The following is a 26,806-nucleotide window of genomic DNA, read 5'->3' on the forward strand; positions in this document are numbered from 1 at the left end:
GGGTCACTGCATCACAAGGGGTTAATCATGCCTCCTTTGCAAAACCTGTATTGAACAGTGTCATTGATCAGCCTTGCAAAAGTTATGAATCTGTGCAATGTACTCCCAGAGGTAGGATTCGGCTGGCTCCCACCGGTTCTGGGGTAAAAAAAAAATTGTTAAAACTGCAGCCAGTTCCCTGAACCGGTTCTAGAGGCCTGCTCGTTTCAATTAAATGTGCGTCCAGGATGCACATTCACTTAAAATACATTACGGTGCAGGAAGTCCTCCCTGCAACGCAATAACTAAATAACCACCGGCCAATCAGAGCCTGGGAGCTGAGGTCGGAGAGCCTGTTGCTGGCATATGACATCATTGCCATGCGCCGGCCCATCTACGCCACAAATTAGGGCAGAAAGAGGACGCTGCTGGACCACAGACAGGCAAGAAGAATCTTTTTTTATTTTCTTATGGTGACTGGGATGAAGATTGAAAATAAGCAAAAGGGTTGAAAGCCAACCAAATTCTTAGAAAAAAGAAGGGTACCCAAAAATTATATCAAATAGAACAAAAAAGGGGACCTAAAACATAACATTTAATATACCTATTAAAAACACGTGACACAACATATATCGACGAACATATTTCAACAAAATTTAGTCAAACCAGTAAAAGAGATTATAGTCAAGGTACTGCCAGCAAATACAGGTATTTCAAACCAAGAAAACCAATGTAACCACTAGATGTAAACCAGCCCAGTGAAGAAGCGGAGTACTAGTTATTGCTCTCTGTACCTATATATACCTTTTGCTTAAATAGGTGAAAATAAATCAGTGCCACTGATGATCACCATGCCATGTTAGCAAAGGTAAATGATAAAGGGTGCAATACTATAAGTTGGAACAATCTCACCAAAAGATGCCATATTGAAGATGCACCCTGTCATTCAGTCAGACAAAAAACGATCCGTGACTCCATAAGACATTCACGTTCCTTTCAGGACCACCTCCCTAGGTGGCTAGCTAGTTCCTTAGGCTGTGACGAGTTGCATAGGGAGCGTTAGGAGCAATCCACGGCTATTTCTAGTGTGTGTGATAGGATTAGGGATTGCGGTCAGCAGAGTTTCCACGTCCCAGAGCTTGTCCTGTATTATTATTAACTATCAGGTCTTTCCGTGTGCTCTTTACCACCTGGTCCATTATTGTCCTAACCACCAGGTCATAACAGTACAGGTGGCCCAAAGTATTAATGCATCTCAATAGAGGGATAAGAGAAGTTCTGAGACCATTTTTTTTTCTTTGCACTGTGTTTTGCCTTTCTTTTCCCCTAGACCTCTGGGTGGTTCAGGATACAGGTGTTGATATGGACATTCAAGGTCTGTCCTCTTGGATGGATAATCTCACTGCAAGGGTACAAAACATTCAAGATTTTGTGGTTCAGAATCCGATGTCAGAGCCTAGGATTCCAATTCCTGATTTGTTTTTTGGGGATAGATCTAAGTTTCTGAATTTCAAAAATAATTGTAAATTGTTTCTTGCTTTGAAACCTCGCTCCTCAGGTGACCCTGTTCAACAAGTGAAAATCATTATTTCTTTGTTACGTGGCGACCCTCAAGACTGGGCATTTTCCCTTGCGCCAGGAGATCCGGCATTGCGTGATGTTGATGCGTTTTTTCTGGCGCTTGGATTGCTTTATGATGAACCAAATTCAGTGGATCAGGCAGAGAAAATCTTGCTGGCTCTGTGTCAGGGTCAGGATGAGGTAGAGATATATTGTCAGAAGTTTAGGAAGTGGTCTGTACTCACTCAGTGGAATGAATGTGCCCTGGCAGCAATTTTCAGAAAGGGTCTCTCTGAAGCCTTTAAGGATGTCATGGTGGGATTTCCCATGCCTGCTGGTCTGAATGAGTCTATGTCTTTGGCCATTCAGATCGATCGACGCTTGCGTGAGCGTAAAGCTGTGCACCATTTGGCGGTATTATCTGAGCATAGACCTGAGCCTATGCAATGTGATAGGACTTTGACCAAAGCTGAACGGCAAGAACACAGACGTCGGAATGGGCTGTGTTTTTACTGTGGTGATTCCACTCATGCTATCTCCGATTGTCCTAAGCGCACTAAGCAGTTCGCTAGGTCTGCCACCATTGGTACGGTACAGTCGAAATTTCTTTTGTCCGTTACTCTGATTTGCTCTTTGTCATCCTATTCTGTTATGGCATTTGTGGATTCAGGCGCTGCCCTGAATTTGATGGACTTGGAGTTTGCTAGGCGCTGTGGTTTTTTCTTGGAGCCCTTGCAGTATCCTATTCCATTGAGAGGAATTGATGCTACGCCTTTGGCCAAGAATAAGCCTCAGTACTGGACCCAATTGACCATGTGCATGGCTCCTGCACATCAGGAGGATATTCGCTTTTTGGTGTTGCATAATCTGCATGATGTGGTCATTTTGGGGTTGCCATGGCTACAGGTCCATAATCCAGTATTGGATTGGAAATCTATGTCTGTGTCCAGCTGGGGTTGTCAGGGGGTATATGGTGATGTTCCATTTTTGTCTATTTCGTCATCCACCCCTTCTGAAGTCCCGGAGTTTTTGTCGGATTACCGGGATGTATTTGATGAGCCCAAATCCAGTGCCCTACCTCCTCATAGGGATTGCGATTGTGCTATTAATTTGATTCTTGGTAGTAAGTTTCCTAAGGGCCGACTGTTCAATTTATCTGTGCCAGAACACGCCGCTATGCGGAGTTATATAAAGGAATCCTTGGAGAAAGGTCATATTCGCCCGTCGTCATCACCGTTAGGAGCAGGGTTCTTTTTTGTGGCCAAGAAGGATGGTTCTTTGAGACCTTGTATTGATTACCGCCTTCTTAATAAAATTACAGTCAGGTTTCAGTATCCTTTGCCGCTGCTGTCTGATTTGTTTGCTCGTATTAAAGGGGCTAGTTGGTTCACCAAGATAGATCTTTGAGGGGCGTATAATCTTGTGCGTATTAAACAGGGCGATGAATGGAAAACAGCATTTAATACGCCCGAGAGCCTTTTTGAGTACCTGGTTATGCCATTCGGGCTTTCCAATGCTCCATCAGCATTTCAGTCCTTTATGCATGACATCTTCCGAGAGTACCTGGATAAATTCCTGATTGTATATTTGGATGATATTTTGGTCTTCTCGGATGATTGGGAGTCTCACGTGAAGCAGGTCAGAATGGTGTTCCAGGTCCTTCGTGCTAATTCTTTGTTTGTGAAGGGGTCAAAGTGTCTCTTTGGAGTTCAGAAGGTTTCATTTTTGGGTTTCATTTTTTCCCCTTCTACTATCGAGATGGACCCTGTTAAAGTCCAGGCCATTTATGATTGGACTCAGCCGACATCTGTGAAGAGTCTGCAAAAGTTCCTGGGCTTTGCTAATTTTTATCGTCGCTTCATCAGTAATTTTTCTACTGTTGCTAAACCATTGACTGATTTGACCAAGAAGGGTGCTGATGTGGTCAATTGGTCTTCTGCGGCTGTGGAAGCTTTTCAGGAGTTGAAGCGTCGTTTTTCCTCTGCCCCTGTGTTGTGCCAGCCAGATGTTTCGCTCCCGTTTCAGGTCGAGGTTGATGCTTCTGAGATTGGAGCAGGGGCTGTTTTGTCGCAAAGAAGTTCTGATGGCTCGGTGATGAAACCATGTGCCTTCTTTTCTAGAAAGTTTTCGCTTGCTGAGCGCAATTATGATGTTGGCAATCGAGAGTTGTTGGCCATGAAGTGGGCATTCGAGGAGTGGCGTCATTGGCTTGAAGGAGCCAAGCATCGCGTGGTGGTCTTGACGGATCACAAGAATTTGACTTATCTCGAGTCTGCCAAACGGTTGAATCCTAGACAGGCTCGTTGGTCGCTATTTTTCTCCCGTTTTGATTTTGTGGTTTCGTACCTTCCGGGCTCTAAGAATGTGAAGGCTGATGCCCTGTCAAGGAGTTTTGTGCCCGACTCTCCGGGTGTTCCTGAGCCGGCGGGTATTCTCAGAGAAGGGGTAATTTTGTCTGCCATCTCCCCTGATTTGCGGCGGGTGCTGCAAAAATTTCAGGCTGATAGACCTGACCGTTGCCCAGCGGAGAAACTGTCCCTGATAAATGGACTAGTAGAGTTATCTCTGAGGTTCATTGTTCGGTGTTGGCTGGTCATCCTGGAATCTTTGGTACCAGAGATTTGGTGGCTAGATCCTTTTGGTGGCCGTCTTTGTCACGGGATGTGCGTTCTTTTGTGCAGTCCTGTGGGACTTGTGCTCGGGCTAAGCCCTGCTGTTCTCGTGCCAGTGGGTTGCTTTTGCCCTTGCCGGTCCCGAAGAGGCCCTGGACGCATATTTCTATGGATTTTATTTCGGATCTCCCTGTCTCTCAAAAGATGTCGGTCATTTGGGTGGTTTGTGATCGCTTCTCTAAGATGGTCCATTTGGTACCCTTGTCTAAATTGCCTTCCTCCTCTGATTTGGTGCCATTGTTTTTCCAGCATGTGGTTCGTTTACATGGCATTCCGGAGAACATCGTTTCGGACAGAGGTTCCCAGTTTGTTTCGAGGTTTTGGCGATCCTTTTGTGCTAGGATGGGCATTGATTTGTCTTTTTCCTCGGCTTTCCATCCTCAGACAAATGGCCAAACCGAACGAACTAATCAGACTTTGGAAACATATCTGAGATGCTTTGTTTCTGCTGATCAGGATGATTGGGTGTCCTTTTTGCCTTTGGCTGAGTTCGCCCTTAATAATCGGGCCAGCTCGGCTACTTTGGTTTCGCCGTTTTTCTGCAATTCTGGTTTCCATCCTCGTTTCTCTTCAGGGCAGGTTGAGTCTTCGGACTGTCCTGGTGTAGATACTGTGGTGGATAGGTTGCAGCAGATTTGGACTCATGTGGTGGACAATTTGACATTGTCCCAGGAGAAGGCTCAATGTTTCGCTAACCGCCGGCGCTGTGTGGGTCCCCGACTTCGTGTTGGGGATTTGGTTTGGTTGTCGTCTCGTTATGTTTCTATGAAGGTTTCCTCTCCTAAGTTTAAGCCTCGTTTCATTGGTCCGTATAAGATTTCTGAGGTTCTCAATCCTGTGTCATTTTGTTTGACCCTTCCAGCTTCTTTTGCCATCCATAATGTATTCCATAGGTCGTTGTTGCGGAGATACGTGGCGCCTGTGGTTCCATCCGTTGATCCTCCTGCCCCGGTGTTGGTTGAGGGGGAGTTGGAGTATGTGGTGGAGAAGATTTTGGATTCTCGTATTTCGAGACGGAAACTCCAGTACCTGGTCAAGTGGGAGGGTTATGGTCAGGAAGATAATTCCTGGGTCTTTGCCTCTGATGTTCATGCTGCCGATCTGGTTCGTGCCTTTCATTTGGCTCGTCCTGGTCGGCCTCAGGGCTCTGGTGAGGGTTCGGTGACCCCTCCTCAAGGGGGGGTACTGTTGTGAATTCTGTTGTCAAGCTCCCTCCTGTGGTCATGAATGGTACTTCGGCTGGTTCTGTCCATGGGCTTCCTCTGGTGGTTGTGAGTGGGGCTGCGGCTTCTGAGTTTCCTTCCACAGGTGACGAGGTTAATTCGTTAGCTGGCTGCTCTATTTAACTCCACTTAGATCATTGCTCCATGCCACCTGTCAATGTTCCAGTATTGGTCTGTTCACTCCTGGATCGTTCTTGTGACCTGTCTTCTCCAGCAGAAGCTAAGTTCCTGCTTGTTTATCTCTTGTTTGCTATTTTTCTGTCCAGCTTGCTATTTTGATTTTTGTCTTGCTTGCTGGAAGCTCTGGGACGCAGAGGGAGCGCCTCCGCACCGTGAGTCGGTGCGGAGGGTCTTTTGCGCCCTCTGCGTGGTTTTTTTGTAGTTTTTGTGCTGACCGCAAAGTCACCTTTCCTATCCTCTGTCTGTTCAGTGAGTCGGGCCTCTCTTTGCTAAATCTATTTCATCTCTGTGTTTGTGATTTTCATCTTAACTCACAGTCATTATATGTGGGGGGCTGCCTTTTCCTTTGGGGAATTTCTCTGAGGCAAGGTAGGCTTTATTTTTCTATCTTTAGGGCTAGCTAGTTCCTTAGGCTGTGACGAGTTGCATAGGGAGCGTTAGGAGCAATCCACGGCTATTTCTAGTGTGTGTGATATGATTAGGGATTGCGGTCAGCAGAGTTTCCACGTCCCAGAGCTTGTCCTGTATTATTATTAACTATCAGGTCTTTCCGTGTGCTCTTTACCACCTGGTCCATTATTGTCCTAACCACCAGGTCATAACAGATTAGCCCCCCACAAATATTGACTGTGAAAGGAGAGGGAAATAACATACGCAGACATGAAATCAGGATTTAGCATAGGAGGCCATACTAGCTAAAAAGGAAGAATAGGACAGAGTACTATGCGGTCAGTATTAAAACACTAGAAAATATCCACCACAGAAAATACAAAACACCACATCTGACTAAAGACATGGGGGGTATATCTGCATCTCCAGAGACAAAGCTAGGCTGCAAAAAATCCTTCACAGACAAAGCTGGACAAAACAAAACAAGAAAATGCACAGACTATAAGGTCCACAGCAGGTGGACAGCAAAAACAAGGCCAGAACTTATCTTTGAAGAAATGAACAGCAGACTAGGAGAGACCAAGTATGGATGTGAATCCTCCAAAAACAATGGACAACTGGCACTGACTAAAGGATAAAGCAGGACTTAAATAGCCCAGCCCAAATTGCAAAAAATGGATACACCTGATAAATGCTGCGATCCAACTACCGCAGCACTACCACTCATAATCACCGGAGGGAGCCCAAGAGCAGAATTCACAACAGGGATCAGGATGATGGACATATGGTATGGGGATCAGGATGATGGACATATGATATGGGGATCAGGATGATGGACATATGGTATGGGGACCTGGATGATGGACATATGGTATCAGGACTTGGATGAGGGACATATGGTATGGGGATCAGGATGATGGACATATGGTATGGGGATCAGGATGGTGGACATATGGTATGAGGATCAGGATGATGGATATATGGTATGGGGATCAGGATGATGGACATATGGTATGGGGATCAGGATGATGGACATATGGTATGGGGACCTGGATGAGAGACACTTGGTATGGGGACCTGGATGATGGACATATGGTATGGGGACTTGGATGAGGGACATATGGGGACCTGGATTACAGACATATGGGGACCTAGATGAGGGAAGTATGGGGACCTGGATGAGGGACAAATGGGGACCAGGAAGAGGAACATATGGGGACCTGCATGAGTGACATATAGGGACCTGGATGAGGGACATATAGGGACCTGGGTGAGGGACATATGGGGACCTGTGTGATGGACATATGGGGACCTGGGTGAGGGACATATGGGGACCTGGGTGAGGGACATATGGGGACCTGGGTGAGGGACATATGGGGACCTGGATGAGGAACATATGGGGACCTATTTGAGGGACATATAGGGACCTAGATGAGGGACATATGGGGACCAGGATGGATGACATATGGGGCCTCGGATAAGAGACATGGGGGACATATGGGGACCAGAATGGAGTACATTATTACATAAAGTGGTCAGAAGGAGGATATTATTAAAAGAAGGAGGCCAGGACAGAAGCAATTATTACAGGACGGGGTACATTGTTACAGAAATGAACCAGGATGGGTGGCATAATTACTGTATGGGGCCAGAATGAGGAACATAGATTATTGCTTTATGGTGGCAAGCGGGGAACATAATTACTGCAGGGCCAATTATGGGACATAATTACTGCTGTATTATATTTTATTTTTCAAAAGACTGTTTTCCATGGGGAGGGGGAACAAAAGAGAGGTCATGTTTTTTTTCATCTGACGTAGTGTAGAACTCAGGGAAAATGTGGGGAATGTGTTCTAGAAGTGATAGACGACTGTGTGTGGTCAGAAGTGATGGTGGTCTGCGCTGGATGAAGTACAAAAGTGAAGATGAATTACTTCAACTAGTGACGTCACTGGTAATGCATGGTATAGTATATAAAGAGCTCCTGTGTACAATGTCACCAGTGATCACTGTATTACCTGTACACTGACACTATAGAGTATATACAGAGCTCCTGTGTACAAGGTAACTGGTTATCAATGCATTACCTGTACACTATACACTATATACAGAGCTTCTGTGTATAGGGTCACTGGTGATCACTGTATTACCAGTACACTGTATACTATGTACAGAGCTCCTGTGTATAATGTCACTGGTGATCACTGTATTACCTGTATACTATACACTATATACAGAGATCCTGTGTATAATGTCACTGGTGATCACTGTATTACCTGTACACTTACACTATATACAGAGCTCCTGTGTATGTCACTGGTGATCACTGTATTACCTGTACACTGACACTATATACAGAGCTCCTGTGTATAATGTCACTGGTGATCACTATTACCTGTACATTGACACTATATACAGAGCTCCTGTGTATAATGTCACTGGTGATCACTGTATTACCTGTATACTATACACTACATACATAGCTCCTGTGTATGTCACTGGTGATCACTGTATTACCTGTACACTGACACTATATACAGAGCTCCTGTATATAATGTCACTGGTGATCACTATATTACCTGTACACTATACACTACATACAGAGCTCCTGTGTTTAATGTCACTGGTGATGATATTAGTGTTATTAATAGTGTTTTTTTTTTATTAATGTTCAGTATTGTATTATTTGGTCACTGTGTGGTGGTAATATGTAATCCAGTAGTGGTGTGTGGTATTTATCCTTTGTATGTGGAATTCAGTCCCTATGTGGCAGCAATATGTGGTGGTAATATGTGGTGGTATTATGTGGTCCGGTCATGGTGTGGCGGTATTTGTTCCTTGCATGTGGTATTATTTGGTCACTGTGTGGTGGTAATATGTAGTCTGGTCATGATGTGATGGCATATTGAGCCTGTGTCTGCTGAAGCCAGAGATTAGGTGCAGCAGACAATTGAGGTGACAGATTGATGAGTGCTCATTGTCACGGGGTCCTTCTCCGGTATCACACAATCAACAGAGCAAGAGAATAGTGAACAATTCCAAGACCTTTATTTAGGTAAAAATACGAAAGGTCCATATAAGATCCACCACACAAAGGATAAGATAGTCCAGAAGCCGAATGCAGTTCAGTAACAGGATAAAAGTCCTGGGAAATGAGAGTCCAACAATCCAGCAGACAGAGGATAACAGTCCATATACTCTTCTTTCTCTCTGAGGTGCTGTCATCACATCATAGTTCCACACAGGATCTGATTGTGGCTCACCTCTCTGATATTTTAAAAGTCACCCTCCTCATTCACAGGTTAGGGGGGTACGGTCGCAGGGGCTCATTGTTGCAACAAGCTAGGTCAATATGTCATTAGTAGTGTTGAGCGATACCGTCCGATACTTGAAAGTATCGGTTAGTATCGGCCGATACCCGAAAAATATCGGATATCGCCGATACCGATATCCGATACCAATTCAAGTCAATGGGACATCAAGTATTGGAAGGTATCCTGATGGTTCCCAGGGTCTGAAGGAGAGGAAACTCTCCTTCAGGCCCTGGGATCCATAGTGAGGTGTAAAATAAAGAATTAAAATAAAAAATATTGATATGCTCACCTCTCCGGCGGCCCCTGGACATCACGCTGGTAACCGGCCGGCTTCTTTGTTTAAAATGAGCGCGTCTAGGACCTGCGAATGACGTCGCGGCTTCTGATTGGTTGCGTGCCGCTCATGTGACCGCCACGCGACCAATCAGAAGCCGTGACGTCATTCGCAGGTCCTTAATTCCTAGAATTAGGAGTTTAGTGAATGAGAATGACGTCGCGGCTTTTGATTGGTCGCGTGGCGGTCACATGAGCGGCACGCGACCAATCAGAAGCCGCGACGTCATTCGCAGGTCCTAAACGCGCTCATTTTAAACAAAGAAGCCAGCCGGTTACCAGCGTGATGTCCAGGGGCCGCCGGAGAGGTGAGCATATCAATATTTTTTATTTTAATTCTTTATTTTACACATCCCTATTGATCCGATACCGATACCCGATACCACAAAAGTATCGGATCTCGGTATTGGAATTCCGATACTTGCGGTATCGGAATGCTCAACACTAGTCATTAGTAGTGATGAGTGAATATACTCGTTACTCGGAAATTTAGTTGTTCTTGCCGCAGCTGAATGATTTACATCTGATAGCCAGCATAAGTACATGTGGGGGTTGCCTGGTTGCTAGGGAATCCCCACATGTACTTATGCTGGCTAACAGATGTAAATCATTCAGCTGCGGCAATAAAAACTAAATTTCCGAGCACTAAAAAACACTCGGAGGATCCCCGAGCGTGCTCGAGAAATCTCGAGTAACGAGTATATTCGCTCATCACTAGTCATTAGCATATTAGCAAACAACATGATTCACTGACCCTGTGGAGAGATAACAGTACAGTACTGTGGGGGTCTGATATCAGACAACAAATAACAGCCATTCATCAATTAGCAAATAACAACTCATCCTACAAGAGAACATCATGAACATCAGTAAAATATGAATACAAACAAAATGATCCCCACATACCATATCCCACCATCACACTCATCCCTTCCTATTTCAGCAGGGTTTCTTTAGTACTAATCTGAAAAACTTGTAGAAAACCCTTTAATACTATTCACAATAGTAAGAAGTGACTGACAGTGACTGGAACAACATGCACATGACAGGAGACAATCAGACGAACTATGACGGTAAAGGTCGAGCAAGGAAGAGAAAGCGCTTTTACTTTTAGCTCCCGTTACTTGTATTTTGTGGTTGTGAAAACTGTGCAAGAAAATGGATGTTGATAAAAAAATAGGTGTGGCTTTACAATGGGTGTGGTTTGCTGGCACAAACAGGGAACCTGTTATATTTGAATCGCAACCCTGTGTACTCTATTATATTATACTAGATGGTGGCCCGATTCTAACGCATCGGGTATTCTAGAATATGCATGTCCACGTAGTATATTGCACAGCCCACATAGTATATTGCCCAGCCAAGTAGTATATTGCCCAGCCAGGTAGTATATTGCCCAGACACATAGTATATTGCACAGCGACATAGTATATTGCCCAGTCACGTAGTATATTGCACAGCGACATAGTATATTGCCCAGTCACGTAGTATATTGCCCAGCCACGTAGTATATTGCCCAGCCAGGTAGTATATTGCCCAGACACATAGTATATTGCACAGCGACATAGTATATTGCCCAGTCACGTAGTATATTGCCCAGCTACGTAGTATATTGCCCAGCCACGTAGTATACTGCCCAGTCACATAGTATATTGCCAAGTTACGTAGTATATTGCCCAGCCACGTAGTATATTGCCCAGCTACGTAGTATATTGCCCAGCCACGTAGTATACTGCCCAGTCACATAGTATATTGCCAAGTTACGTAGTATATTGCCCAGTCACGTAGTATATTGCACAGCTACGTAGTATATCGTCCAGTCACGTGGTATATTGCCCAGCCAGGTAGTATATTGCCCAGCCACGTAGTATATTGCCAAGTTACGTAGTATATTGCCCAGTCACGTAGTATATTGCCCAGCCACGTAGTATATCGTCCAGTCACGTGGTATATTGCCCAGCCAGGTAGTATATTGCCCAGTCACGTAGTATATTGCACAGCGACATAGTATATTGCACAGTCACGTAGTATATTGCACAGCGACGTAGTATATTGCCCAGTCACGTAGTATATTGCCCAGTCACGTAGTATATCGTCCAGTCACGTGGTATATTGCCCAGCCAGGTAGTATATTGCCCAGTCACGTAGTATATTGTCCAGTCACGTGGTATATTGCCCAGCCAGGTAGTATATTGCCCAGTCACGTAGTATATTACCCAGTCACATAGTATACAGCACAGAGCCACGTAGTATATTGCACAGCGACGTAGTATATTGGCCAGCCACGTAGTATATTGCCCAGCTACGTAGTATATTGTCCAGTCACGTGGTATATTGCCCAGCCAGGTAGTATATTGCACAGCGACGTAGTATATTGGCCAGCCACGTAGTATATTGCCCAGCCACGTAGTATATTGTCCAGTCACGTGGTATATTGCCCAGCCAGGTAGTATATTGCCCAGTCACGTAGTATACAGCAGAGAGACACGTAGTATATTGCACAGCGACGTAGTATATTGCCCAGTCACGTAGTATATTGCCCAGTCACGTAGTATACAGCACAGAGCCAAATAGTATATTGCACAGCGACGTAGTATATTGCAGTCACGTAGTATATTGCCCAGCCACGTAGTATATTGCCCAGCCACGTAGTATGCGGCACAGAGCCACTTAGTATATTGCACAGCCACGTAGTATATTGTCCAGCCACGTAGTATACAGCACAGAGCCACATAGTATAATGCCCAGTCACGTACTATATTACCGAGCCACGTATGTCACAGGTTAAAAAAATAAAAAATATACATACTCACCTAACGATCCGAGGGCCCCTTGTAGTTGAACATACTCACCATTCTAGTCGCTGCTCCTCAGCGTCCCGTCTCTCCGCCTCCTGGGATCCTGTGCAGATGGGTGCGCGGCTGCCGCCATCTTGCGTTCCCAGGATGCTTTGCGCAATTACCCATATGACTTAGCGGTCTCGCAAGACCGCTAGGTCTTTTGGGTAATTTCGCAAAGCATCGCTGGGAAAGTAAGATGGCGGCAGCCGCGAGCGCCTCAGCGGACAACGGAGGGTGAGTATAGCAGGTTTTTTGTTTTTTTACTATTTTTAACATAACTTTTTTTTTTCTACTATTGATGCCGCATAGGCAGCATCAATAGTAAAAGGTTGGGGACACACAGGGTTAATAGCGGCGGTAACGGAATGTGTTACCCGCGGCATAACGCGGTCCATTACCGCCGGCATTAACCCTGTGTGAGCGGTGACCGGAGGGGAGTATGGAGCGGGCGCCGGGGACACTGACTGCGGGGAGCATGGAGCGGAGTGCCGGGGACACTGCGGGGAGTAAGCAGCGGAGCGCCGGGGACACTGACTGCGGGGAGCGGAGCGCCGGGGACACTGACTGCAGGGGGCGGAGCGCCGGGGACACTGACTGTGGGGAGCGGAGCGCCGGGGACACTGACTGCCGGGGACACTGACTGCGGAGAGTGTGGAGCGGCCATTTTCTTCCGGACTGTGCCCGTCGCTGATTGGTCGTGGCTGTTTTGCGGCGACCAATCATCGACTTGGATTTCCATGATAGACAGAGGCCACGACCAATGAATATCCGTGACAGACAGACAGAAGGACAGACGGAAGTACCCCTTAGACAATTATATAGTAGATTGCTTCCTTTTTTCACAAATTTCATGCTGAAAATGTGGTTTCCAATTTTTTTATTCATGCTGTTTTAGTGGCTGCTTTGAACTGCTGCTCTAGCAACAATCCACACTCACACACTAATTACAAACACTCACTGTCTAAGCATGGGCGAGGGGAGCACAGAAGCTCATACAGACAAGAATTTGTTTTCAGATTTTTGCTGGAGCTGCAGTTAGAAACAGCTTCTAAATGTGCATAAGGTAGAAAACTAATGCAGCACTTTCAGCAAAGTTGTGGGAGAAAAGCAAAGTAAGATGATAGAGTATATTATAAAGATTCTTAACTTTCCAAAAGCTGCCCGATAATTAAATTATATATATATATATATAAAAAGGTTTAGTTAATAGTTAATCACTCATCATTTATGGCTCAGGAGTCCAGCAGGCAGGGACAGTTTGTAATAGTCAGCTATTATTGTATACACTCAAGAAAGCTAAGAAAATATTGGGTATCAAACATTCTTTGCCCCAAAAACACCCAATAATTTTCTGAGCTCCTCCTGCTTTATCACATTCTTCACAATGATCGGACCACTGTTCACGGTAACAGGTTCCCATTAAGTAACAATTCACAACAGATATGCTGGAAGTCAATACAAATATCAGACATCACTCAGAGGCGTTTTATAATCTTACTAAGGTAATGTACAAATAAGAATCCATTTATAGATTTTTTTTTCTTTTTCAAAAGCCTATGATCGTGCTCACTTCACATAAGTGCTCTGAAAAGGTGAAAAGTGTCACAATAAACAATGCCAAGGATGCGGTCCATTGTAGCTCACTCCGAACACAGATGACACAGCATTTAATCTTAATTATCCAGAAGTAAATTCGGTAATCCAGGAGGCATAGATTGTTACCTTAATGTTGACTCGATATTTGTAAATTGATGAATGGTTGTTATTTACCTCTTATATCAGCTCCCACAGTTTATTGTACTGTTATCTTTCCAAAACAGAGATGCAGGAGCACTGAACAATGATGTTTGCTAATATGTTGATTACACATTATACCAGGCCATGCAGTTTGTTGACTTGCAGACATTGAAGGATAAACTATAAATAATTATAATCAATGAGGGTTAACCTCATCACCCATTCCCTTTGACCTGTGGATGTTAGCTTGAGGGACAACAGTTGCGAACTATATAAGTCGGATATTTCTCTGTAACAGGTCATCCAAGAGACTCAGAGATCCAAAGAACTAGAGAATTTTAACAAAATAACAGTCAGGAACACTCTACAAGACAGCAGCCAAGACATTATGGCTCCATGAAAAAAGGACACAGTTCTGGCATTCTACAGGATGCCAGCTTAGGGGACCATGGCCCCAGCTGAAAAAATACAGATCTGCTCTACTGACCATCACTGAACACATGGATGCATTTGGGGTAGCCAGGATTTGGACCCACCGGTCAGCTGAGCCCAATGGATACGTTTGGGAAGGCCCTTGTGATGAACAGAAGTTCAAAAAAAGGTGACATTCAGTGAAACAAAATTAATTAAATACGGTAAATAGTGGAAGGCATTTTCAGTGTAAAACTGACTGAAACCCCCCGACTGGAATTTAAAAATTTCCCTACCCTTGACAGAAGGCCTGGTTTGAGGGTGTAGGCTCAAATGAGTGTGAAAAGTTGAAGTGCAAGTGCTGAAATTCATGTGGTGTTTCCAACCCCAGTGAATTAAGGCTCCCCAGGGTCACCACTCCAGGGTCACCACTCCAGGGGGACGTCACACCTCGGGTTTCTCTGTTCCATGTAGATTGTGAGCAGGGCCTCTCTTCTTGTGATAGTCACTGGTGGAGGACTTCAACCTAAGTAGCTCTATCACCCAGCGTGTGATACCACATCAGGAGGAGACTCAGGACATTTTCGTCTCTAGGACCCCCATCAATCACTAGAATTGTAGCCAGGAAACCCCAATAAGTTTGAGTAACTGCACTTGTTTTTCCTTACACTTCATTATTGATCAGCCATCATGTAATGATACACAGTCTGCTCTGCTCTATGTTCTGCTCGGAGTTCACGCTCTGTTAGAAGCTCTTTACATCGGCGGCTTTATAGAATTTCTGCTCAAACACGATTCACAATCTCTTTCCCTATCTGAGCATGGGGGATGGGAGCAAAGGAACCGACAAAGGAGAGTGATTGTAACTAGTGTTTGATATCAAACTCTGCTGCTAAGGTGACAAGAATATCATATGATTGAGCCCTTTATTGTACCTGGCAAAAATAGCATGTGATGTGAAAAAAGCCTAAATTGGGGAGATTTATCATTACAAGAACTAGTGTACCTCGTGGTATAAGAGGCCGGAGCTCCTCCATCATCACGTCCTGGTACCGATCCTGGTGTCCTTCTAGATACTCCCACTCCTCCATGGAGAGATAGACAGCGACGTCCTGACACCTTATAGGAACCTGACAACAGCCACACCGTCATCACCCAGAATCCTCCAGTGCTGTATAATGTCCCAGCAGTCACCTCTCCGCTCATCACCCAGAATCCTCCAGTGCTGTATAATCTCCCAGCAGTCACCTCTCCGCCCATCACCCAGAATCCTCCTGTGCTGTATAATGTCCCAGCAGTCACCTCTCCGCTCATCACCCAGAATCCTCCAGTGCCGTCCTGTATAATGTCCCAGCAGTCACCTCTCCGCTCATCCCCCAGAATCCTCCAGTGCTGTATAATCTCCCAGCAGTCACCTCTCCGCTCATCACCCAGAATCCTCCAGTCCTGTATAATGTCCCAGCAGTCTCCTCTCCGCTCATCACCTAGAATCCTCCAGTGCTGTATAATGTCCCAGCAGTCACCTCTCCGCTCATCACCCAGAATCCTCCAGTGCTGTATAATGTCCCAGCAGTCACCTCTCCGCTCATCACCCAGAATCCTCCAGTGCTGTATAATGTCCCAGCAGTCACCTCTCCGCTCATCACCCAGAATCCTCCAGTGCTGTATAATGTCCCAGCAGTCACCTCTCCGCTCATCACCCAGAATCCTCCAGTCCTGTATAATGTCCCAGCAGTCACCTCTCCGCTCATCACCCAGAATCCTCCAGTGCTGTATAATCTCCCAGCAGTCACCTCTCCGCTCATCACCCAGAATCCTCCAGTGCTGTATAATGTCCCAGCAGTCACCTCCCCGCTCATCACCCAGAATCCTCCAGTCCTGTATAATATCCCAGCAGTCACCTCTCCGCTCATCACCCAGAATCCTCCAGTCCTGTATAATGTCCCAGCAGTCACCTCTCCACTCATCACCCAGAATCCTCCAGTGCCGTCCTGTATAATGTCCCAGCAGTCACCTCTCTGCTCATCACCCAGAATCCTCCAGTGCTGTATAATGTCCCAGCAGTCACCTCTCCGCTCATCACCCAGAATCCTCCAGTGCCGTCCTGTATAATGTCCCAGCAGTCACCTCTCCGCTCATCACCCAGAATCCTCCAGTCCTGTATAATGTCCCAGCAGTCACCTCTCCGCTCATCACCCAGAATCCTCCAGTGCTGTATAATGTCCCAGCAGTCACCTCTCCGCTCATCACCCAGAATCCCCCAGTGCTGTATAATGTCCCAGCAGTCACCTCTCCGCTCATCACCCAGAATCCTCCAGTGCTGTATAATGTCCCAGCAGTCACCTCTCCGCTCATCACCCAGAATCCTCCAGTGCTGTATAATGTCCCAGCAGTCACCTCTCCGCTCATCACCCAGAATCCTCCAGTTCTGTATAATGTCCCAGCAGTCACCTCTCCGCTCATCACCCAGAATCCTCCAGTGCTGTATAATGTCCCAGCAGTCACCTCTCCGCTCATCACTCAGAATCCTCCAGTGCTGTATAATGTCCCAGCAGTCACCTCTCCGCTCATCACCCAGAATCCTCCAGAGCTGTATAATGTCCCAGCAGTCACCTCTCCGCTCATCACCCAGAATCCTCCAGTGCCGTCCTGTATAATATCCCAGCAGTCACCTCTCCGCTCATCACCCAGAATCCTCCAGTGCTGTATAATGTCCCAGCAGTCACTTCTCCGCTCATCACCCAGAATCCTCCAGTGCTGTATAATGTCCCAGCAGTCACCTCTCCGCTCATCACCCAGAATCCCCCAGTGCTGTATAATGTCCCAGCAGTCACCTCTCCGCTCATCACCCAGAATCCCCCAGTGCTGTATAATGTCCCAGCAGTCACCTCTCCGCTCATCATCCAGAATCCTCCAGTGCTGTATAATGTCCCAGCAGTCACCTCTCCGCTCATCACCCAGAATCCTCCAGTCCTGTATAATGTCCCAGCAGTCACCTCTCCGCCCATCACCCAGAATCCTCCAGTCCTGTATAATGTCCCAGCAGTCACCTCTCCGCTCATCACCCAGAATCCTCCAGTCCTGTATAATGTCCCAGCAGTCACCTCTCCGCTCATCACCCAGAATCCTTCAGTGCTGTATAATGTCCCAGCAGTCACCTCTCCGCTCATCACCCAGAATCCTCCAGTGCTGTATAATGTCCCAGCAGTCACCTCTCCGCTCATCACCCAGAATCCTCCAGTGCTGTATAATGTCCCAGCAGTCACCTCTCCGCTCATCACCCAGAATCCTCCAGTGCTGTATAATGTCCCAGCAGTCACCTCTCCGCTCATCACCCAGAATCCTCCAGTCCTGTATAATGTCCCAGCAGTCACTTCTCCGCTCATCACCCAGAATCCTCCAGTCCTGTATAATGTCCCAGCAGTCACCTCTCCGCTCATCACCCAGAATCCTCCAGTCCTGTATAATGTCCCAGCAGTCACCTCTCTGCTCATCCCCCAGAATCCTCCAGTCCTGTATAATGTCCCAGCAGTCACTTCTCCGCTCATCACCCAGAATCCTCCAGTCCTGTATAATGTCCCAGCAGTCACGTCTCCGCTCATCCCCCAGAATCCTCCAGTCCTGTATAATGTCCCAGCAGTCTCCTCTCCGCTCATCACCCAGAATCCTCCAGTGCTGTATAATGTCCCAGCAGTCACCTCTCCGCTCATCACCCAGAATCCTCCAGTGCTGTATAATGTCCCAGCAGTCACCTCTCCGCTCATCACCCAGAATACTCCAGTCCTGTATAATGTCCCAGCAGTCACCTCTCCGCTCATCACCCAGAATCCCCCAGTGCTGTATAATGTCCCAGCAGTCACCTCTCCGCTCATCATCCAGAATCCTCCAGTGCTGTATAATGTCCCAGCAGTCACCTCTCCGCTCATCACCCAGAATCCTCCAGTGCTGTATAATGTCCCAGCAGTCACCTCTCCGCTCATCACCCAGAATCCTCCAGTGCTGTATAATGTCCCAGCAGTCACCTCTCCGCTCATCACCCAGAATCCTCCAGTGCTGTATAATGTCCCAGCAGTCACCTCTCCGCTCATCACCCAGAATCCTCCAGTCCTGTATAATGTCCCAGCAGTCACCTCTCCGCTCATCACCCAGAATCCTCCAGTGCTGTATAATGTCCCAGCAGTCACCTCTCCGCTCATCACCCAGAATCCTCCAGTGCTGTATAATGTCCCAGCAGTCACCTCTCCGCTCATCACCCAGAATCCTCCAGTCCTGTATAATGTCCCAGCAGTCACCTCTCCGCTCATCACCCAGAATCCTCCAGTCCTGTATAATGTCCCAGCAGTCACCTCTCCGCTCATCACCCAGAATCCTCCAGTCCTGTATAATGTCCCAGCAGTCACCTCTCCGCTCATCACCCAGAATCCTCCAGTGCTGTATAATGTCCCAGCAGTCACCTCTCCGCTCATCACCCAGAATCCTCCAGTGCTGTATAATGTCCCAGCAGTCACCTCTCCGCTCATCACCCAGAATCCTCCAGTCCTGTATAATCTCCCAGCAGTCACCTCTCCGCTCATCACCCAGAATCCTCCAGTGCTGTATAATGTCCCAGCAGTCACCTCTCCGCACATCACCCAGAATCCTCCAGTCCTGTATAATGTCCCAGCAGTCACCTCTCCGCTCATCACCCAGAATCCTCCAGTCCTGTATAATGTCCCAGCAGTCACCTCTCCCGCTCATCACCCAGAATCCTCCAGTGCTGTATAATGTCCCAGCAGTCACCTCTCCGCTCATCACCCAGAATCCTCCAGTCCTGTATAATGTCCCAGCAGTCACCTCTCCGCTCATCACCCAGAATCCTCCAGTGCTGTATAATGTCCCAGCAGTCACCTCTCCGCTCATCACCCAGAATCCTCCAGTGCTGTATAATGTCCCAGCAGTCACCTCTCCGCTCATCACCCAGAATCCTCCAGTCCTGTATAATGTCCCAGCAGTCACCTCTCCGCTCATCACCCAGAATCCTCCAGTGCTGTATAATGTCCCAGCAGTCACCTCTCCGCTCATCACCCAGAATCCTCCAGTCCTGTATAATGTCCCAGCAGTCACCTCTCCGCTCATCACCCAGAATCCTCCAGTCCTGTATAATGTCCCAGCAGTCACCTCTCCGCTCATCACCCAGAATCCTCCAGTGCTGTATAATGTCCCAGCAGTCACCTCTCCGCTCATCACCCAGAATCCTCCAGTCCTGTATAATCTCCCAGCAGTCACCTCTCCGCTCATCACCCAGAATCCTCCAGTCCTGTATAATCTCCCAGCAGTCACCTCTCCGTTCATCACCCAGAATCCTCCAGTGCTGTATTTTGTCCCAGCAGTCACCTCTCCGTTCATCACCCAGAATCCTCCAGTGCTGTATAATGTCCCAGCAGTCACCTCTCCACTCATCACCCAGAATCCTCCAGTCCTGTATAATCTCCCAGCAGTCACCTCTCCGCTCATCACCCAGAATCCTCCAGTGCTGTATAATCTCCCAGCAGTCACCTCTCCGCTCATCACCCAGAATCCTCCAGTCCTGTATAATATCCCAGCAGTCACCTCTCCGCTCATCACCCAGAATCCTCCAGTGCTGTATTATGTCCCAGCAGTCACCTCTCCGTTCATCACCCAGAATCCTCCAGTGCTGTATTATGTCCCAGCAGTCACCTCTCCGTTCATCACCCAGAATCCTCCAGTCCTGTATAATGTCCCAGCAGTCACCTCTCCGCTCATCACCCAGAATCCTCCAGTCCTGTATAATCTCCCAGCAGTCACCTCTCCACTCATCACCCAGAATCCTCCAGTGCTGTATAATGTCCCAGCAGTCACCTCTCCGCCCATCACCCAGAATCCTCCAGTCCTGTATAATCTCCCAGCAGTCACCTCTCCGCTCAGCAGCTCAATCATCTTGTTGCTGAGCTCCAGGATCTTCTTGTTCCTCTCATGTAGCAGGGAGTGCGGGGGAGGCTCTGTGATGGGGCCCGGGCTCCGCCCTCCTGACTCCTGGAGATGGATGATGGGAGTCACACCGCCCCCCGGTGTCTTCCTCACTATTGTGTAATCCTGTGTTTGGAGAGAGACACTTATGCCGGGGTCACACTTGCGTGTGCAACATGAGAAACTCGCGCCTCAATACCAGGCACTGCCGCCGGCTCTCGTGACCGCAGAGTGCATGTATTTCTATGCGGCCGCATGCTCCGGTCCCAAGTGTCGGCGGCAGTGCCTGGTAATGATGTGCGAGTTTCTCGTGTTGCACACGCAAGTGTGACCCCGGCTTTAGAGAAATGACGTAAACACTAAATCCCACTTGTACAAAGACATGTAACAGTACGTGCACCCCTGGTCGGAATTCCTGTTATTGTGAAATGATCTCAAAGTCTTAAAGTTACAGATCCGATAACACCAAAAGAAGAAAAAACACCAACCGCTTTACATTGACATTTTTGATTGGATTTTTGTATTTTGAGCATCATTCTGTATCATGATATTTTTCAACACGTGTATGAAGTTTGGGCGCCACATGTATTAAAATTGTGTTTATGGATTGTTATTCACATATAATTTTGTATCGGAGGGTATCCCACATTATTTATATATATATACTGGATTCTGGCGTTCCTGTAACAGACAGATAATTGTTTTTTGTTATTTTCATTATTGATATATTTTTGATCTCATTGTTTTTAACCTGGTATTTAATAAAAATGATATGACATAATATTGAAATAGCTTTTTGGACGTTCTGGTCGGTCTTTTTGGGCAGGTGACAGGAAAGGCTCAGCCATTATTTGGTCATTTTGCAAGTGTGAGAAAATCTCCCCATACGGATGAGATACAGATGACACACGTATCCTGGCATCGCACACGGATGAGATACGGATCACCATACGCAGAACATTTCTGCGATTCCCGGCAGCCAAAACCAGAAAGATTTTTCTTACGCTGTGTGTGACTCCAGCCTTATAGTGATCTCTGAGTTGGCGTCCCCGATTCGTGTTAATTGTTAAAGTTACAGATGATATAGAAGGGTTAATAGTTTGCCTTTAAGTGCCTTTTGCCTTTAATTGCTAGAATTACTAGAATCTGTTAATGCAGTAGTCTGATGGTCTCCGCTTCAAGGAGACTACATTTCTTATCATGTATGTTCTCAATAGTCAGTCACAACATGCTCTGGGTACATGAGAGAATAAAGGTCAGTATGACCCTGGGTGATGGTGGGGGCTACATGAATTACATTGAGAGTTATATTTGTTGTAAATGGTATAAAATATTGCTTCTTGCTCTATTACTTCAGATAAAAGTAAATTTCACACAGAACAACGTGTGCGATTCTTTTGTCTCCAAGGGTGCTTGTAAAATGACGGGTGTAACCTCCTGATTTGGCCTCACTGGTGATCTGTCAGCTGACATTGGGTCAGAACGAAAACAGCTACGACACAGATAAAACATTCCCTTTGTATTGTAGGCAAAAAAAACACATAAAGTTAAGTACAGGTCCTTCTCAAAAAATTAGCATATAGTGTTAAATTTCATTATTTACCATAATGTAATGATTACAATTAAACTTTCATATATTATAGATTCATTATCCACCAACTGAAATTTGTCAGGTCTTTTATTGTTTTAATACTGATGATTTTGGCATACAACTCCTGATAACCCAAAAAACCTGTCTCAATAAATTAGCATATTTCACCCATCCAATCAAATAAAAGTGTTTTTTAATAACAAACAAAAAAACCATCAAATAATAATGTTCAGTTATGCACTCAATACTTGGTCGGGAATCCTTTGGCAGAAATGACTGCTTCAATGCGGCGTGGCATGGAGGCAATCAGCCTGTGACACTGCTGAGATGTTATGGAGGCCCAGGATGCTTCAATAGCGGCCTTAAGCTCATCCAGAGTGTTGGGTCTTGCGTCTCTCAACTTTCTCTTCACAATATCCCACAGATTCTCTATGGGGTTCAGGTCAGGAGAGTTGGCAGGCCAATTGAGCACAGTAATACCATGGTCAGTAAACCATTTACCAGTGGTTTTGGCACTGTGAGCAGGTGCCAGGTCGTGCTGAAAAATGAAATCTTCATCTCCATAAAGCATTTCAGCCTATGGAAGCATGAAGTGCTCCAAAATCTCCTGATAGCTAGCTGCATTGACCCTGCCCTTGATGAAACACAGTGGACCAACACCAGCAGCTGACATGGCACCCCACACCATCACTGACTGTGGGTACTTGACACTGGACTTCAGGCATTTTGGCATTTCCTTCTCCCCAGTCTTCCTCCAGACTCTGGCACCTTGATTTCCGAATGACATGCAAAATTTGCTTTCATCAGAAAAAAGTACTTGGGACCACTTAGCAACAGTCCAGTGCTGCTTCTCTGTAGCCCAGGTCAGGCGCCTCTGCCGCTGTTTATGGTTCAAAAGTGGCTTTACCTGGGGAATGCGGCACCTGTAGCCCATTTCCTGCACACGCCTGTGCACGGTGGCTCTGGATGTTTCCACACCAGACTCAGTCCACTGCTTCCTCAGGTTCCCCAAGGTCTGGAATCGGTCCTTCTCCACAATCTTCCTCAGGGTCCGGTCTCCTCTTCTCGTTGTACAGCATTTTCTGCCACATTGTTTCCTTCCAACAGACTTACCATTGAGGTGCCTTGATACAGCACTCTGGGAACAGCCTATTTGTTGAGAAATTTTTTTCTGGGTCTTACCCTCTTGCTTGAGGGTGTCAATGATGGCCTTCTTGACATCTGTCAGGTCGCTAGTCTTACCCATGATGGGGGTTTTGAGTAATGAACCAGGCAGGGAGTTTATAAAAGCCTCAGGTATCTTTTGCATGTGTTTAGAGTTAATTAGTTGATTCAGAAGATTAGGGTAATGGGTCGTTTAGAGAACCTTTTCTTGATATGCTAATTTATTGAGACAGGTTTTTTGGGTTATCAGGAGTTGTATGCCAAAATCATCAGTATTAAAACAATAAAAGACCTGACAAATTTCAGTTGGTGGATAATGAATCTATAATATATGAAAGTTTAATTGTAATCATTACATTATGGTAAATAATGACATTTAACACTATATGCTAATTTTTTGAGAAGGACCTGTATTTTGTCATCTTTTACATTTTAAAAATTACTTAAAATTGGAACAATGCAAAAGTTTGGGCCCCCTGCGTGGTTATTATCTAGTAGCGCCCCCTTTTGCAAGTTTCACAGCTTGTAAACGCTTTTTGTAAGCAGAAAAGAGTCTGCCAATTCTTGATTGAGGGATTTTCATCCATGCTTCCAGGTTAGAGGAGGCTGGGTTTTTATAACGCTGGGAAATTTGCATCACCTGGCCTTTCCTAATGATGGTAGTAAACAACTCATCAGGCTAATTAAGGACTGAAACCTTAGTTAAAGTTATCTGAGCACATATACCTTCAGGGGGGCCCAAACGTTTGCATTCACGCATTTTCCTTTTGATAATTTTTAAAATGAAAAAAAAAAATGAAAATAATTCTTTTTTTTGCCTAAGATACTGTCATGCTGCTGCAATGCAGGTAGGTGCGGGCCTCACTAGATGGCAGTAGAGAGGAAGCAGGTCTGCGCCTAAACAGAGCTAACCTGCAGGGCAGCAGTGAGGCTACCACAGGTGGCAGCAGAATAGTCAAACAAGCCAGGTCAAATCCTAGACTATAACGCAGTACCAAAGGAATAAGCAAACTCGCGGTCAGAGACAAGCCAGGGGGTCAGTAACGGTCAGGAGCAGATAAACCAAAAGACAAATGACAGAAACAGGTCAGGATACAAGCCAAGTCAAAACCAGGGAGTCGGCACACTAAAGGGGAAACACTGAGTCAAGATGAGAACAGGGGAAAACAGAGACACGGGTTCAGACAGCAATAGCAGCAGGACAAATCGGAGCATCAGAGTCAGCAACAGCAGAACTAGGCAAAAACTATAACCGACATCACCTGCAGGAAGCAGCGGCGATAAATAGCCAGACTGAGACCAGACTGAGGCTGAGAAAGGTTAACTCCCGACATGATCAGACAGGGAAAACGGAAGACAGGACTCAAAACCTGGTCTGGATCATGACAAATACAAAGGAAATGTGTCATCTTTAAAAGTTTCCCACCCACACACTGTACATCAACGTCGGCACTTGCTGGGCTCTGTGCAGCACTGACATTTATCAGAGGTCGGTGGTCTCGCAGCGCTCAGGACCCCCAAGGTCCTGCAAGTGTTAAGATTCCTGTGCAGAGCGGTCACTCTGACATGCAAAATTATCGGAACCTGATTGGATCGGGTCCCCATGATGTTAACCCTTTGCTATCTGCTAGATGCTGTGATCGCGGAATTTAGAAGATAGCAGAGGGAGCCCACTAATGCACCTATCTCTCCGACACCTCCCGTTATGAGATCTGATCACATCACAGGGGATCCCGTGTGGTCATGGCAGCCGGAGGCCACGTGATGCCTCTGGGTCTGCCAGCTACGGTGAAAAACTGTCAGGTCTCACACAATGCAATACATGTTGTGACAGCGTCACTTGCACTGTATGTGAGGGGAGAAATGTATCACGGAGATTGGTTTCTTGCATAATCTAGAAACCCTCACTATGTGTATTGCATTGCATGAGACCAGTGATTAGAGAAATAAACATACGGTACATACATGGACTAAGTAAAAAAAAAAAAAAAAGTAAAAAAAAAATGTTTTAAAACTGTAATAAATAAATAAATCACAAAATAAGTAAAGAAGACATATTAAACCAATAAATACGTATATTTATGTAAAAACAAAAAAGTACACATATTTGCCATCGCCGCGTCTGGAACGTCCCGACCTATAAAATGGTCACAAGAGTTAACTCCTTCAGTGCACACCATAAAAAAAAATAATAAGAAACAGAGCAAAAACCTTTGCTTTTTCATTATGCCACCATACAAAAAGTAGAGTAAAACGTAATCAAAAAGTCAAATGGAAATAAAAATTGTACCGATGAAAACGTTATCTTGTCCCGCAAAAAACTAGCTGCCATACAGCTCCATCAGTCAAAAAATAAAAAGGTTATAGCTCTCAGAATAAAGTGATATAAAAATAATTAATTTTTCTATAAGGTAGTTTTTATTGTATAAAAGTGCCAAATCATAAAAACCTGTATCAATGAGGTATCGCTGTAATCGTACTGACCCGAAGAATAAATCTGTTTTACCAATTTTACTACATGCGGAATGGAAATTTAAAAAAATCCCCAAAAAACAATTCCTGAATTGTTATTTTTTGATAATTTTGCCTCCCACAAATTGGAATAGAAAGCAATTAAATAATATCATGTGTCCGAAAATTGTACCAATAAAATGTGAACTTGTCCTGCAAAAAACAAGCCATCACCTGACTCTGTTGGCAGAAATATAGAAAAATTATAGCCGTCTAAATATGGGGATGCAAAAACTAGTTTTCGCAATAAAAAGCGTCTTTTAGTGTGTGACAGCAGCCAAATAAAAACCCGATATAAATCTGGTATCGCTGTAATTGCACCGACCCGGAGAATAAAGTCGCCTAATCATTTATCCCACACGAGGAACGGCATAAAAAATAAATAAAAACAACTCTTCACATGCTGTTGATTTGTTCATGTTGCTTCCCAAAGATCGCAGTAAGGCTCGGCGCACATTTATCCTGCGCTCTATGCTGAGCTCTTACATTGGAATTTCCGTGTAAATCTCTGAAATACATGAAAAACCTCTGGCTGAAGATTCTCTATAATGAGGCAGATGGAGGCACTGTGGACGCCATAGAACCTGTGATCCGGCGGTGTCCATCTTTTTAGGCATGCATAAAAGCACAGTCCAACAGTTTTGTGCACCTCTGAAAAGGACACCGCTGAACTGAGGCCAGACGGAGTCCAGAGTAACTCTGCTGCCTCATTATAGTGAACGGGGGTTTCATCTGTCACGTCACTCAGAGATTTAGATGGAAACCCCAACGTAAGTGCTCAGCATAGAGTGCAGGATAACTGTGATCCCAAACGTTATGCAACATGTTCCCAATAAAAGCATCAACTCAATCCTCAAAAAAAGCAAGTCCCCACTCAGGTCCGTCATCTGCTTCCACATTGCTGGTAGCACAAAGGCTCTGGAAAAGCAAAATG

The 26,806-nt window shown here is 45.7% G+C and overlaps 1 protein-coding gene across 2 annotated transcripts in view; it reads right to left on the minus strand.

Annotated features, from left to right (window-relative positions):
* Positions 1-26,806, minus strand: part of LOC138657420 (zinc finger protein 271-like) — a 40,509-nt gene that overhangs the window by 9,591 nt on the left and 4,112 nt on the right. For both annotated transcript variants that reach the window (XM_069745201.1, XM_069745200.1), the window contains exons 3-4: positions 20,553-20,732; positions 15,646-15,769 (exon numbers count right to left, since the gene is read on the minus strand). In XM_069745201.1, the coding sequence (XP_069601302.1) occupies positions 15,646-15,769; positions 20,553-20,732 (304 nt within the window). The remainder of the gene's footprint in view (positions 1-15,645; positions 15,770-20,552; positions 20,733-26,806) is intronic.

The sequence above is a fragment of the Ranitomeya imitator genome, chromosome 1 (assembly GCF_032444005.1).
Source record: "Ranitomeya imitator isolate aRanImi1 chromosome 1, aRanImi1.pri, whole genome shotgun sequence".
NCBI lineage: Eukaryota > Metazoa > Chordata > Amphibia > Anura > Dendrobatidae > Ranitomeya > Ranitomeya imitator.